Source organism: Eublepharis macularius, chromosome 6 (genome assembly GCF_028583425.1).
Source record: "Eublepharis macularius isolate TG4126 chromosome 6, MPM_Emac_v1.0, whole genome shotgun sequence".
Lineage (NCBI taxonomy): Eukaryota > Metazoa > Chordata > Lepidosauria > Squamata > Eublepharidae > Eublepharis > Eublepharis macularius.
Window position 1 is genome coordinate 134,773,686 of NC_072795.1, and position 16,156 is coordinate 134,789,841.

General features: G+C 44.3%; 1 protein-coding gene across 1 annotated transcript in view; it reads left to right on the forward strand.

Moving 5' to 3' along the window:
- RET (ret proto-oncogene) overlaps nt 1-15,267 on the forward strand; it is a 188,155-nt gene extending 172,888 nt beyond the window's left edge. Inside the window, exons 18-20 of the mRNA XM_054982760.1 lie at nt 3,546-3,645; nt 11,101-11,248; nt 13,032-15,267. Of these exons, the coding sequence (XP_054838735.1) occupies nt 3,546-3,645; nt 11,101-11,248; nt 13,032-13,189 (406 nt within the window). The 3' untranslated portion in view covers nt 13,190-15,267. The remainder of the gene's footprint in view (nt 1-3,545; nt 3,646-11,100; nt 11,249-13,031) is intronic.
- The last annotated feature ends 889 nt before the right edge of the window (nt 15,268-16,156 follow it).

The window sequence follows — 16,156 nt, forward strand, 5'->3', positions numbered from 1 at the left end:
ATGGGCTGAAGTTTCCCTTCTGGCATTTCACCACTCCTTCACATGACTCCAGTGTATAGCGAAGCCTTTGCCCTGCCGCTGGCTCTGTCTTTTCAAACTGCTCTTTACAGTTAACATTGCATCTTCCGACACGTGTTCTTCATCTGTCAGATGTCTCGTGTAGAGAGACTCTGGGATGCCTTGTGTTAAATGTCATGTTGTCCTCCAATAGATGTTTGTGCCCCTGAGAACCCTTATGCATACTGGAGGCTTCTTGGAGAGCGAACAGCTGTTTTCCAGGAGCTTGCTCAAGGGCAGTTGCCCCCAAACAGGAATGATGACTGGGGTCAGCTGACCCCTGCTGTCTTACAGCACCCAGGAGGGTCTTTCTGTGGGGAGTGGATGGGCGCAAGAACAATGCAGTTTCGGTATATTGGATCATTAATCAGAGTCTACTGAAATTATCTGAAGTCTTTGTTCTTCCCTGATTATGGTCTAATGTTAATTGCTCACTGCTGCAGTGCATTGAATTGCAATTAATAGAACTAGGCTGGAATGTTTTGCTTTTTAAAAAAAATTAAACATGGAGAGGGCATCCCTTGCCATGCTAATCCGACATATAACTGACATACAAATGGAACAAGGGTACGAGCTGGAAGACAGTGTGGTTAATAGAAGACCCAACTGTTTCTTTTTCTTTTTTTTCTGATACACCCCTAAGAAAGTGCATCATGCACTCAGCAGGTGACAGGAACAGTACACTCATCGCTAGGATGCCCTCAATCGTAACACGTTCTGGGTGAGCCGTGCCTTTTCAGAGATGAAGGTGAGGTTGTTTAAACACTACCCGATCTAGGAACGAGCCACTTCCCCCCCCCCCAGCTGGGATTGCAGTTAAACAACCACATGGACTGGGTCCAGTTGCACAGGACGCACCACATGGCGTTGTGTCTCCCCCCCCCCGCCCCCCCGCCCCCACAGAGTGCCAAGTCTGTGGTTGGGACACATGCAGTCAGCCCCCATCCATCTGGTTCTAACATTTATTGTTCTCCTGGCCACACAGGAGGTGTTCTCATAAAATCAACTCCCACATAGCCAGGGTAATGTTTAAAAAGCCCCAGGGACTGCTTTTTCTGTGTCTTTTGAGAGGGGGGAAATCTTCCTGATTCAACAAGATCTCTCAGAGGTGTGCAATATGTTCCTCAGTTTTACTTTCATAGTGACTTACTTTTCTGGCCGTAGATCCAGAGGATTTGAATGTGTTAGTCTGTAGTTGCAAAATAGTACATTTCAGATGACGAAGAGAGCTGTGGTTCTCAAAAGCTTATGCTACAATAAAGTTGGTTAGTCTTAAAGGTGCTTTGGACTCTTTACTATTTTACTTTTCTGGGCCATCCTGGCTAAACTTGCTTTCTGTTGCTAGAGTGCTAGCTGCAAGACAGCGAACAAAAGAGGTTTGTAATTAAAAAGTTTCAGGCAGGTAGCCGTGTTGGTCTTGTGGTAGAACAGCAGGATTTGCTGTCTCTGAAGAAGGGAGCTTTGACTTGTGAAAGCTTACGCCTTGAGAATCTTGTTGGTCATTAAGATGCCACTGGAGTCAAATCCTCTAATTAAAGAGACCAACCCAAAACTGATCTGAACATATATATTGCCTGTTGTTCAGCCTTCCTGGCTGTTCTGACCTGCCAGCCTCTGTATGTTTCTCCTTTTCCCTCCTGAGAAAGGAGCGTAGGCAGCGTGATCTATATCCTTCACTTATTAAGAAACAAACCTGCACTGAAGTAAAGCTTCATTCTGTGGCCTATAGGTACTGGGCAAATAAAGCATTAGTTGCACAGTTTTTAATATTTGACATGATTAGTCTTCTTAGTCAAGGGGGAGAGACAAAAAACTGAAGCACAACTGCCGACCCCTGAAAACTCTACTTGGCTACCCCTTTGGTTTTTAGGATTTCAGCAGACATTGCATGCACATTTTCACTCATAACATGATACTCATAACTAGAAACTTGCTCGCTTTTTTTTAAAAAGTGCAGATTTGTTCAGGAAGCTGAAGGCCCCTCCCACATTCTGCATGCCAGTAGTCCTCAGAATGAAACAAAGAAGTGCAATCACTTGAAAGGATCCACACTTTGCTAGGTCCTCCTTTCTGCATAGGCACCCCTTACGGTTAAGCTGCTGCCAGGCATGCAGAAGCAGCTTGTGATTTGCACGGTAAAGAAACACTTGGGGATTCTGATGGTTGGGGGAAGCAGCGGTCACGTATGTTGTAAAATAATGTTAAGCACAATCCAACCTTTCTCTACGGAGGCCAAGAAGTGCCATTATGCAACATTCCCCCTCCCAGAGAAAAAGCCAGAGGAGGAGCAGGGTGGGTCTGCATCCCTTACCAAATGCAGGGCTTTTTTTCTGGGAAAAGAGGTGGTGGAACTCACTGGGTTGCCCTCAGAGAAAATGGTCACATGGCTGGTGGCCCCGCCCCCTGATCTCTAGACAGAGGGGAGTTGAGATGGCCCTATGCACCGCTGAGCGGTGCGGAGGGCAATCTAAACTCCCCTCTGTCTGGAGATCAGGGGGCGGGGCCACCAGCCATGTGACCATTTTCAAGAGGTTCCGGAACTCCGTTCCACTGCGTTCCCCCTGAAAAAAAGCCCTGACCAAATGTATGGTATTTCTGAGGCCAGTTCCCAGGAGCCAAGACGAAAGACTCCAGTTACATTTGTGCATATTTATCCTAGCACAAACAGCCAGTAACATGCACATCCATGAGCTGGGCCCCTCACCCCCATCATCTGAACAAAAACAAACCCTGCCTGCAGGCTGGCCAGAGGGCCTTCCCCTGCCATGTCTTGGCCTGGTGCTGAATTGCATGCCTGGTACAACGACAATCACTACGTTATTTTTTTTTTAACGAGTTCTGCTCAGGGCCAATCTATGCTCTGCGCAGATGCACATCACCTCAGGGGTTGGCTTCTAGCGAGTGTGCAAATGGGCTCAGAAAGCTGCCACCGGGTGAGGGAGAGGTCCTGCCTTTCTCTCAATCTTTTTTGCCCCATGCAAAAACAGCGCGAGGAAGGAGAGTTCTCTCCTTTCTGCTGCCGCTTGTGCACAAAATATGTCCGCGTGGAGCAGCAGAAATGGGAAAATGTCTCCCTTCTGCACTCTTTTGTGCAGAGGAAAAAGCTTGGGAGAAAAGCGAAGCTTTCCCTCCCCCATAGGCAGCTTTCTGAGCCCGTTTACATGCTTGTTTTTCTAATAGAAGCCAATCCCCGTGGTGATGTCTGTCCGCATGGAGCATGGGTTGGCTCTGTGCAGAACTCATAAAAGAAGAAACATGTGGAGCGACTGTGAGAAGGGCTCACCGGAGCAGCCCGTGGAGACTGAATTCAGGTGCTATTGGCACTGCATTTCCGCTTCCATTTGTGCAGCTGTCGACTTCTGGGACTGGATGTTCTTCTGCAGGTCCAGAGGACGAGATCATGCCCCCCCTTTAGCAGACCTTTGGCCCAACAGGAAAAACAGAAGCCTTTGTTTAATAATAGTCTCTTATTCTGTGATTTCCCACAGGTACAATCTGATGCTTCGCTGCTGGAAACAGGAACCAGATAAGAGGCCAACATTTGCTGAGATCAGTAAAGAATTGGAGAAAATGATGGTAAAGAGTAGGGTAAGTGCTTTCTGAGTTTCCACACTCTTCATAAAAACTAGCTGGGAAGATCATTTCCCAACGCAAGGATTTATACGCAGATCATTGGTAAGACTTTGTCTGTTTTTTCATCCATTCAAATTCGAGAAGAAGGAACTGCAGCAAGGACAAAGGAACAACATTTGAAAGATCAATACAAGAACAGTAGTGCTGGAAAGACGGGAAGTAATTGCACATCACACGGTGCCCCTTCCTGGTATTTAAATAGAATCCTACCATATGAAAGGCTAACTGTGTTCCAGACAACGCACTTCCTACCCTGCTGCATTGCAGAAGGCGCTGCTGTGGAGGGAAGCCCAGATGAGGCAGCCCGTCTCTCCGGAGAGCGCACTGCGGCGGGAAGCCCAGGTCGGGGTCAGCGCAGAGCAGGCGGCAATGCCTGCTCCCTTCCTTCACCCAGCTGGGATCAGGAGTGGACAAGGTGGCGGTGTGCAGTGGCCTCTTGCTGTGTGTGACAGAAGATACCTAGAAAATCCATTAAATAGGGCAGCTTTGGATAGTGCCAAAAATGGAATTTTTAAGACAGAAGACAAAATGTGAAGCTGGTCAAATCTTTAACCACCAAGGCCATCTTCAGCAAGGAATAGCCATTATTTTTTCAAATTTTGATTCTATCATAATTACGTTTCAATGATTACAATATATCTGAGAACGAATTACAGATAACAGGTCATATTATCAGAGCCAATTAAACATATTAAGTTTATGCTAACACAACAAGTTGCAAATGAGAGAGATATGAGCAGTAACATTCTACTAATGATACCAGTATGTACTCCACGGCTGAACATTGCACACAACAGAAAGTAACTCTAGATATCTTATATTGCTAAGATAACTAAATTTTATTATATAAGAGTTTCAGATATACTGGGTTTGGGGGTAGGATATCCTTTTTGGTAATGTGCTCAGGAAATGGGAGCCATTTCTCAATGAACCCAGTTGTTTTAGGGTAAATTTCAAATCGGAGAAGACCATCTGAAATCTTTTCCATTATCATATGATCCCATATTTTCAAATGCCATGTGGAGATAGTTGGAGCAGATTGCAATTTCCATTTTAGAGCAATTGATGTTTTTGCTGCCACGAGGCTGATGATTAATTCACATCTAAGGAATAGCCATTTGAGTACCGGGGAAGTGTGGTTCATATTTGGTCTTCTGTGCAGGCACACAGGACTGCAAGTGTACAGGCCAACCGCTGAGGGTCTTTTTAGCTTTAAAAGTCCTCAAAGGGACGCCCCTTCCTCTTGAAGTGCAGGTGTGGCTGTGTTCCTGCCCAAACAGCCCACACTCCCGGGAGGTCACTCCCCTTCCTTCAGGTGCTCTTTTTCCACTGCATTGAAAGAGCCTACCATATAAAAGGCTACTATATAAAAGCCCAGTCTGTCATATGTAGGCATTTTCGAATGGATCCTTTTCTTTGTTCATCTTTTTTCTTTGCCACCGTTTCTCTCCTTTGGGCAGATAAGAAAAATTGTGTTAATATGGCTGATACAGCGCTTTTCAAAAAGTGCACTAAAGATGGAAAGGAATGGTTCCCCCTTCTGCCTGCTGCGTTTAGACAAGGGACATAATCCTGGAACTTGCAAACACTGCCAATTGTTTACTCCAAATGCCTGTGGAGAGATACTCATTTAAAGGATACTCATTTAAAGAGAGCACGCACTGACCAGCACCAGCAGCTTGGCAGCAACGTTCTGCCCCAGCAGAGCACACAGTTCTTTAAGACCCAACATCCCTGCATCCCTGGGAGTTGAGACCAGAACCATCAATCATGATATGACCTCAGATTGGAATCGTAAATGTTCCCAGTCGAGGGAGCTGTCAACTTGAGCCCTGTTGTCCACTCCAACCCATGTCAGTTCGCATTGGGATCCACACATCCTGGATGTTCACGTTCACCCAGGGCTTTTTTTCAGCGGGAACGCGGTGGAACAGAGTTCTGGCACCTCTTAAAAATGGTCACATGGCCAGTGGCCCTGCCCCCTGATCTCCAGACAGAGGGGAGTTGAGATTGCCGGCGCGGAAGGCAATCTAAACTCCCCTCTGTCTGGAGATCAGGGGGCGGGGCCACTGGCCATGTGACCGTTTTCATCGAGGGCAATTTAAACTTTTAAAAACTCCCCCCTTGTTCCAGTTGACCCAAAGTGACGTCATTGTACGGTCTTGAGTTCCACCACCTCTTTTCCCAGAAAAAAAAGCCCTGGGTTCACCTGAAGCCACAAGTCTGCATCAGGGTGCCTCATAACCTCCCATCAAGAAAGCTAAGATGAAATCCAAATGCTGGAGGCACAAGACTCCTAGAACCTGACAAAGGGCCGCAGAACTGGAGGCCATGAGCAACGATCCCAAACTGATGGAAGTGCCTAGGACACCCTCCGTTTGATCTTGTTCCCCATCCTCTTCCATCTTAGTATATGAACTGGATTCAGCACAGCATACCATAGAGCCGAGCCATCAGAGTCAAAGGCATTCTGGAAGCCATGGCCCCTATCATGTCTACCGAGGTATCTGTGCTATATGCCTCTTCCATTTGCAGCAGACTGGGGTGACAGCTGTTGCCCTTTCTCTCCAAGGGCTCCAGCATCTCCAGTTCTGAGAAGGTCTACTTGATGCTGGGCTGTGCCAGGAGTACCAACATAGTGTTCACTTGCCTTTCAACTGCTGGATTCAGAGAAGGATATAGTTGAATCCAGTCAAAGTGCCAGTTTATCCTTGGATCCATCTCCGGATGACACAATAGAGGATGAAGAACCAATATCCCCAAATGATTATTTTAAACTCTATGATGAGGATGGCAAAATCCTTGGATATTGACATGTCCTCAGCACAGCTAAAACCCAAGGACAAGATCCTGCAACACCTTTATTCAGGGGATCCTTTGGTTGCAGCCTTCTCTATGATAGAGGGCTCTGTAGAACTAATGAATTATTTGTGGGAGAAACCTTCCTCTGTGCTAGCCACCTCCAGGAAAGTGGAAGGAAGGTATAAAACTAAAGAGGATAACTGTGCATTTCTTTTCATGCATCCCCCCACTCTTGATCATCACTGATTGTGGAACAGGCAGGGGGTGCATTCCACGCCTGCTGACAAGAAGGGCAGAAAACTGGACTCGATAGGTCAAAAATGTATACATCTGCCACTTCCAGGGTTCAAAACTGTGTTATCCCTGACTTCCAGAAATGACATCACCATGCCCAATGGCAGGGATGCTTCCAGGCTGTAAAGTGACATCACCGCACCCCTCTGGGAGTACACCTAGTATGTGCTGGCCCAGGAGATTTTTGCTTCCCAGGCACATTCCCCAGGCCTCCCCCCACCCTTGTCGGCCAGGTGAGTGGCATCGGAGGGGAAGGCTGGGAGTGGGGGATCCCCCATCCCCACCAGGGGATTGGCAGCCCTACATTGCATCTACTTTTCCTGGAAGCCTTGCAGATTTGGGACTAGGCTTTATGTCATGGGGTTTCCGTTCCTGCTGTCCATATTGCAAGTTCAGTCCACTTGAAAGCAGATCTGTTGAGCGGGCTTGGTTCCTCCAACCATGTTTCTACCATTACACATGCTCAGCAGAACACGACAGCCATGGTTCCAGCTATTGACCCTACTAACCAGGGGTGCTATATGCACCTGCCTCGGAAACTAGATCTGTTATACTACAGGCAGGCTTGGCATCACGACACATCCAGACTACATCTGACTGGATGGTGTGCACCCAAGAGTGCTCAAAGGACTTTCCAGAGAACTTGCAGAACCCCTGTCCATCATCTTCAAGGCCTCCTGGAGGACTGGGGATGTGCCACAAGATTGGAGATGAGAGAATGTTATCCCAATCTTTAAGAAAGGGAAGAAAGATGACCCGGGAAACTGCAGGCCGGTCAGTCTGACTTCTGTTGCTGGGAAGATATTAGAACAGATTTTAAAGGGATCAATCTGTAAGCATCTGAAGGACCACTCAGTGATCCAGGGAAGTCAGCATGGTTTTGTTCCTAACAGATCTTGCCAGACCAACCTGGTTTCCTTCTTTGATCGAGTGACCAGCTTACTGGATCGGGGGAACCCTGTCGATGTGATTTACCTGGATTTCAGTAAAGCTTTTGATAAAGTTCCTTATGACATTCTAATGGGTAAACTGGAAGACTGCAGACTGGACTATAGGACAGTTTGGTGGATAGGGAACTGGTTAGAGGACAGCACCCAAAGAGTGGTGGTCAATGGCATTTCATCAGATTAGAGGGAGGTGTGTAGTGGGGTGTCACAGGGCTTGGTTTTGGGGTAAGAGTGGACTGTAAACTAAATATGAGCAGTGTGATGCAGTGGCAAAAAAGGCAAACTCAGTCTTGGATTGTATCAAAGGGGCCATAGTGTCAAAATCGCAGGAGGTCATAGCCCCTCTCTATACTGCCTTGGTCAGGCTACACCTGGAGTATTGTGTGCAGTTCTGGAGGCCTCATTTCAAAAAGGATGTGGACAAAATCGAGAGGGTGCAGAGGAGAGCGACAAGAATGATCAGGGGTTTGGAGACTGAGCCCCACGAGGAAAGGCTGAGGGCCTTGGGAATGTTTAGTTTGGAGAAGAGGAGATTGAGGGGGGACATGATTGCTCTCTTTAAGTATTTGAAAGGCTGTCATTTGGAGGAGGGCAGGGAGCTGTTCCAGTTGGCAGCAGAGGATAGGACTGGAAGCAATGGGCTTAAATTACATGCAGAAAGGTACCAGCTGGATCTTAGGAAAAACTTTTTCACTGTCAGAGCAGTTCAAAGGTGGAAACAGCTGCCTAGGGAGGTGGTAAGCTCCCCTTCCCTGGCAGTTTTCAAGAAGAGGCTGGACGAATATTGGTCAGGGATGCTTTAGGCTGACCCTGCACTGGGCAGAGGGTTGGACTAGAAGGTCTGTATGGCCCCTTCCAACTCTGTGATTCTGTGACAGGATGGGTCCTGCTATCTCGAGTTATTTTCTCTCATGAAGTAGAAGAAGTGTTGCTAAATGCCCAGAAGCTCTCTATTAGAATATCATATATGCACACTAGTAGAGGTGATTCTCAGGGAAGTTGTTCTGCTACATGCCCAACTTGCGATACATTTGAGTATCTGCTGATCTTGTATCGTTCTGGGCTTTCGATCTCCTCCATCAGAGTCCATGTGGCAGCAATTCCACGCACCAGTAGATAGCAAAACTTTGTTTTCTCATCATACAGCCAAGTTGTTTTTGAGGGCACTGGGCAATATGTTTCCACCTGTCACACCGATTGTACCTCAGTGGTCACTCTCTCTAGTGTTAGCCAAACTTATCGCTAAGCCTTCTGAGCCCCTAGTCACTTGCTTGCCAGCCCAGCTCTCTATGAAGGTGGCATTTTTGATGACCATAATGTCAGCAAGAAGAGCTAGTGAGCCAGCGGCATTAAGGATGGACCTTTATTTCCTTAAAATATAAAATGAGAAGGTGGTCCTCAGGCCCAGCTTGAAAATTTTCCTTAAGATTATATCCAAATTTCATACTTCCTAGGAGATTGTACTTTCAGTCTTTTTTTTTTCTTTGCCTACTTCTGATGGAGAGCAGGTCCTTCACACATTGGATGTGAGGAGAACACTGTTATTTTACTTGGACATTACCAACTTGTTTGGGAAAGATCTCCAACATTTTATACGCCACTCTTGGCCAGATTGGGGTAAGGTACCCTCTGCCCAAACTGTACAAGCTGTGCTACCAATTAACGTACTTACCTTGCTCCCTTGAGGTCCAAGCACACTCAGCCAGACCCCAAATGTCTTCTGCAGCATTCCTCAGGGGAATTCCTTTGTAGGATATTTGAAAAGTTGCTAACTGATGACAGCAGACATATTTATCAGACGCTACGCAATGGAAGTCAGTACCAGAAGGGATGCTGCAGTGTCTCTGTTCCGGTGAGAGCTTTACCCTTTTAGCTGATGGCTGTAAAGAAATTACTGCCGAGGTAGCAAGAATCTGCGCCCTGGCTAGTGTAATCAGACAGAATATTATTACTTCTTCTAAGAAATGTTAATCAGATGTTAAATTTTATTCATTTTAATACATAGTTGTATTCAGTTCTTAGATATGTTTAAATTTAGAATGAATGCACTTGTTGTATCTTACCATATATGCCAATCTAAATTTTGAACTTGGATCAAAAGGTACAAACTGGATGGCATAATTTTGTAGGATAATGCTGCCATAACTATTGTATCTACTTATTTGGACATTTATATGTATATAACTTTCTACTTTTTAATGCATTTGGTACTACATTTGAAATCGTATATTGGTTTTACATTTTTAAATCGTATTTTAGGGTAGTATAATTTCTTGTTTCTGTATTATGCTGTTTTTTGACCGTAATAAACTGATTGATTGATTGATTGATTGATTGATTGATTGATTGATTGATTGATTGATTGATTGATTGATTGATTGATTGATTGATTGATTGATTGAGAGCTTTACCCTGCCTCCTCTGTTTAGTGCTTTGTTAAACTCCCATGTGGGACTGCACAGAAGACTGAAATGAAAACAAGGTTGTACTTCCTTGTAACTGTTGTTCATTGAGGTCTTCTCTTCAGGCACACATCCCCTCCCTCCTGCCCTCCTGAGCTCTCCCGGGCTCTTTGAGCAGCTGGCCTGTGCAGTCCCATGTGTGCCTGAAGAGACTTCGATGAATAACAGTTACAGGCAAGCGCAACCTTGTTTTCCCCTGTAATTAAGGTACTAGATTAGGGGAAAGAAGTTTTCCACAACAGTTTGGCTGTAATAGTACCTTCGTTGTTTAAAGACACCATAGTCCCTTATGAGCTCTGAGTGAGCACTGGAGCTAGCAAAGTAGTTCATTCCAAAATAATGTGTGTTTTTCTTATAGAGAAAAGGAAATCTTTGTTATTCCCAAATGTAGAAATCAGGAACAGCATGTGTGTGACTGTGGGGTGGGGGTCTTTCTGATTCCAGCAGGCCCTCCGCTAGCAAACCAGATTCATCACAGAAACCCAGTGCTTCTGAAGCAGCTCCCTCGACACAGGCTAAAAGACCTTGGTGTATCGGTTGCTTAGGGAGGCCTCCACGCCTGGCCGATCATCTTACTCATTACCCTTTCTCTACCCTGGAAGAGGCAGAGGATCGGGGAGGGGGAGGATTGCCAGGTTTGCTTGCCAGACTTACTGGGTTAACTTGCTGGCAAGGATCAGTGCTCATGGGGAGTAGTAATTGAGCATATGTCTGAGGGAGCACGTCTAGTGTTACTCCAAACAAATGTGTCACCAAGGATACAACTCTTGCAGGAAGCAGAAGTTGCTGGTGATCTCATCTACTCTGCTGTTCATTTTAAGGGATGGAGAAATACGCATAGAAACAATAGCCCCAAACTGGTATCATTAACCACCTCTAACCTAGCTTTCTCTTTATCTGCTTAGGACTATTTAGACCTTGCAGCTTCTACCCCTTCCGACTCCTTGCTTTACGATGATGGACTCTCAGAAGAGGAGACACCCCTCGTGGACTGTAATAATGCACCCCTCCCTCGAACCCTCCCTTCCACATGGATTGAAAACAAACTCTATGGTAGAATTTCACATGCATTTACTAGATTCTAGCAACACACACACCCCAAAGTGATTTTCTTCTGCACTGTCCTCACAGTCTCTGTAACACCCTTTAGAGTGTTATTTGTCTGAATGAAACCAACCAAAATTTGCTTGGCAAGTCTTTTTTTGTTTGTTTCATTTGTCACTGTCCAACTCTGCATTAGGTTCTTCTTTTAGCCATTTTTTGCAGCTGTGTTTAAAACAAAATTTAAAAGGATGTGAAAACGTGCAACATTACTAAATATATATTGTATGATTAAAAAAAATTCCTAGATCAGGGAAGTACACTCAGGGGGAGTTTTAAAATAATGCTAGCAAATATCCCATTAAAACTATACTTTTGTGTATCTGTGGGGTGGAAGCGCTTATGTTTTGTGCCTCTAATTTTAAGTGATGGGATTTTTTAAAATTAATTTTATTTGCTTGGTGTTTGGATTTCACTGTTAGAATCCACTGCATCTTCTTCTCACACTTACTCAGATAGATTCCCGAATCCCAACGTCTCCTGTACATTTCAAGTTTCCAGTCAGCCATGGCTGCTTAGTTAGGAGTGAAATTTGGGGGGAGGGATCAGCTTACAATACCGGGAAGTCAGAGCAGAGCAAGTGCAGCCGTAGAGTTCTTTGGGAAGCCGAACTGGTGAGGGCCACAACAAAGCAACATCTGCTGTTTTCACATGCTTTTTGGTTTCTCATGGAAATGTCAGCACCTAAGCCATGTTTTGAATGTTGTCGCAAGTGTCTTTAAAAAGAATGTGCTTTAATATTGTGGTGGTGAGATGGACAGTAAAGACGGTTCTTGCCAAAACTCCTGCAATTTTTTGTCTCTGATCAAATACATGCCATTTTACTCTTTGAAATTATTTTAATTCAAGTTATGTAATCATCCCCCTCCACTCTTAGCCCCATCTTTTTTAAAAAATTCTCAACATCTAAGCACTGGTTCAGAGCTTCATTTTGAAGCCCCGATTATCAAAACAGATTAATATTTGGGTTCCCAAATTTATGGTCTTTTTTTTAAAAAAAATGCTAGGCTTGAGGTCAAGGAATTCTTTGAATGCCCCTTTGGACAGTCTGGCCTACCACCATTAGGTTCAGGTTCAAAAAGAAACGCTTGAATTGGGGTTTGATTTCTTAACCCTCTTAGCCTTAATGCGGCCCTTGCAATTGAGCAGTCCTGAATTTCCCCCAAACTAAGCAGGAAAAACTAAGCAATTCAGCAGGAGGGGAAAGAAGAGCTAGAGTTGAACTGGACATTTATAGTAGTTGGTAGCCCTTCTAGAAACTGTTCCTGGTGCCCAGGACAACAGAAAACAACCACTTGTCTACATGTGGTCCCATTGGTTTCAATGGGATGAGTGTTTTCAGGATTAAAACAAGCATGCTAAGTGTTTTCAGAATTGCATAGGCCTATCTATTACTACTTTGAGCACTTTACTTATCACAGGAATACTCTACTGCAATAACCAACCTGCCATTGTATTCCCATGAAAATATCCAAAGAATTGTCAGGTGCTTGTCCTGAGCTATCTCCGAAGAGCACTTTATTATTTTTTTCTTTCCATTGTTTTTGGCCTGCATTGCAACTTTGCTCATTTAGTGCCTTTGAAACATAATTCTCTATTTGTTCTGGGTGGAAAACCCCCCTAATTTTGCAATTTGGCTTTCCATTGTCGAAGGGAGTTTTGCCAAGGGCCTTACTGTCTGCACATGAAGTTTTGGTTCTTCAGTGCAGAAAAAATTATCTGTTTTCATTTTTAGGCATGTCATACCCGAACTGGCCTGAGGAGAGCCCCGTTCCACTCACAAGATGCGATGGCCCTATGTCTGTGTTTTCAAGATATGCAAATGATAGTGTATATGCTAACTGGATGGTTTCACCCTCAGCGGCAAAATTTATGGACAAGTTTGATAGTTAACAGTGTCTTTGTGAAAGGTAACGGACTCAGGAGGGGGAGTAAGTGTCCAAAGAGTGGCCCTCCCCTTGGCACATTCTTTGTATAATAACTGGTTATGGCAACAGGAGTTTCTAAAATGGGAAATGTTTCCTCTACATTTTGGCAGTTCCTCCAGTGCTCCCCACCTCTGGTCATGATGAATATTATAATTGACTTTCTCTCCTGTTAAAGGCATATCAAACTGGGTCATATTGCGGTTCCAGTGCTTGTTGTGGTTCATGCCTGCTTCCAGGTAGTCCAGTGTGGTATTACTTGTGGCCAGTGAGCTTCATGCTTACAGTAGTTTAGGGCAATGGCCTGGTCCTGGAACTGTCAGAAAGGGGGTGGGGAAGAAACCCTGTTGCTGCATTGCAAACTGCTACTTCTGTGGTCAATGCTAAGGAAAGGCGAATTGATCGAAGCACGAAGCACAAATGATACAATGGGAACAATTTGCTCCAAAAATTCCTGAGCTTGCTTAAGTGTTACCATGTTGTTGGCAGTAACAAGTTCTGAGTTAAGAGCATTGAGTGATTCAGGTCAGTGTTGAGATTCAACGTTAACAGTCTTGAAAATCTCTAGAAAATATATTGTTCTGTCTTAATGCAAAAAGAGGGGGGGATTGTTTTTAAATCAGGGTTAAACTGTTCTAAACTTTAGCACAATGGAAAACTTTGATACCAGATATGCTGTATTAGAGACTGGATCTCATAATGTTCACCGGATATAACTTATTTTCATTCACATTCATTTTACTGATGTCTCCAAATCTGCTCAGGATGTTTTGAAATGAGCTAACGTGACGGGACCTGGTTTGTAGTCTCACCCAGTGGGTTCTAGTCCGCTCAGCTCAAATTTCTCAATTTCTACCACCCCTTGCACAGTCAAAGGGCTGATGCAGGTGTAAAGCTGGCCCCCAGTTAAATGTGATTAACAAGCTGAGAGTCAACTTCAAGAAATAACATTTCCTTAGAGCAAATTTCCCTGTGTGTCCTCCCCTTCACCGCAGCTTATTGATGCTAATGTTAACCACGTTTCAGATTAACTAGATTTTTCCATATCCCAATACCCAAAACCCACTTTAATCTGCAGTTTCAGATTCTGGATAAATAGAAACCATGAAGATCCTAACTTAACCATAGTTAACATTGGCGCAGCCAAACAGAACACAGTTGAAAGGAAAGGGAGGGAGTTCCCATTGGGGAAGTATGGGTTCCCAAGACTGTTTCTTAATTGGTTAACCACAGTTAACAGGCAGCCAGCATTGCATCTGCACCAGCCTCCAGAGAATGCTAAACTGACACAACTCCAAGTATTTTTTTTCTTTTGCAATTCATGTGCAAATTTTTAGTTAAGCCTCTGTTCCTTTTTTATGTGCTCACTTTGCTCTACAAGTATAGAAAAATGTCCACGGGTTTTTTCTTAAAGAGCAAAGCTAAGTGATGTTTTAAGTTCAATGTGGTGTTTTGGAAGATGATCTCTTACTGAACTTTTATGAGATGGTTGACAGACGGCATTACATTACAGCATTTTGGCTGTTTTCACACTGCTTACTGGCCACGGAACATCCGTGGCCGGTAAGCAGTGTGAAAACAGCCTTTGTTTGTAATTTCATTCGTTCGGGGGGCGGGGGCGGGGAATGCTTGTTTGTCTGAAGAATGCCGGAATGGTCACCCAGTGTTCTTTTTGGATACTCTTGCATAGTCAAAGGTTATACCAAAGTATTGCTTCTGTCTCTTAGGGTTCTGCTGTGTGGTTCTGTGTCTTTCCATTACCTCTTTCCATTATTACAGAAATCAATGAGTCAGATTGCCAAACATTGTAAACCATTCTCTCCATGCAAGAGGTCTGAACATCTCATTAGGATAAAATGGTTTAAAAGGAAGCCCTGTCCTCAGACAAAGAGGCAGGGCAAAGTTTTCTTTGTATAAACTAACTACTACACTATATGCTGTGTTTACAAAAAAAGAAAAGAAAATATAACTGCCTACAGAGATGCGAAACAGCCCTGAGTATACTGTAACAAGCAATCATCTCAAATAATAAAAATGAAAATGTAATCCACGTGCCAGTTCATTCTTTTCTTGAGAGGAGCAGCATGAAGGGTCTCAGATCCATGGTGGGTATCTCTGGCATCCTAGTGAGTCAGGAGGTCAGGATTCATTCTGGGTTTTGCCTTGTACCAAGAGGGTCAAATGATACATGATCGGGGCAGATCTACATTTTTAGGGGCTCTGAAGCTTGAACTGTTATGGGGGCCCCTTCACAACCAGCAACAATAGGGCAACATCCAACAAGGTCCAAAGGGCCTTGCTGCCCTTGCAAGGACCTCAAGGCCCAAATGGCAGAGAACAGGGTGGTGTAGTAGAGCCCTTGAAAATGGGCCATATTATGAGTGATTCCACACACGTTGGATAATGCACTTCCAGTCCTCTTTATAGATCATTTGGAATGGATTTTTTTGTGTGCGGAACAAAAAATCCACCTCAAACGATTGATAAAGTGCATTGAAAGTGCATTATCCAACATGTGCGGAATCAGCCATTGAGACCCTTCCCACCAGCAATGAAGTCTGGGTAACCACTATTACCTTCTTCAGTTGGGTTGTCCGTGGCAGATCACCACAATTTTTTAAAAAGTTTAACCACTACATCTCAGATTTTGATTAAAATTGCTGTACTGGGATATCTAACATGTCAAAGTCACTTGTGTGAATAAAGATTTCCTTATAGTTTCTGAGTTATGGGGGATGAAAATTAGGGCAACACTGTATACATCCATGATGCATCATAGAATGATAAAATAAAACATAGCAAAGACCATAGTTAATATAATCTTTTATTTTAGACACCTATGAGAATACATACTACATGAAGCACATTTTACAAAATACTTGTTTTTTCTAGCAACCTATTCACATAGTTTTGTCATATGAGAGCTTCCTTGTAA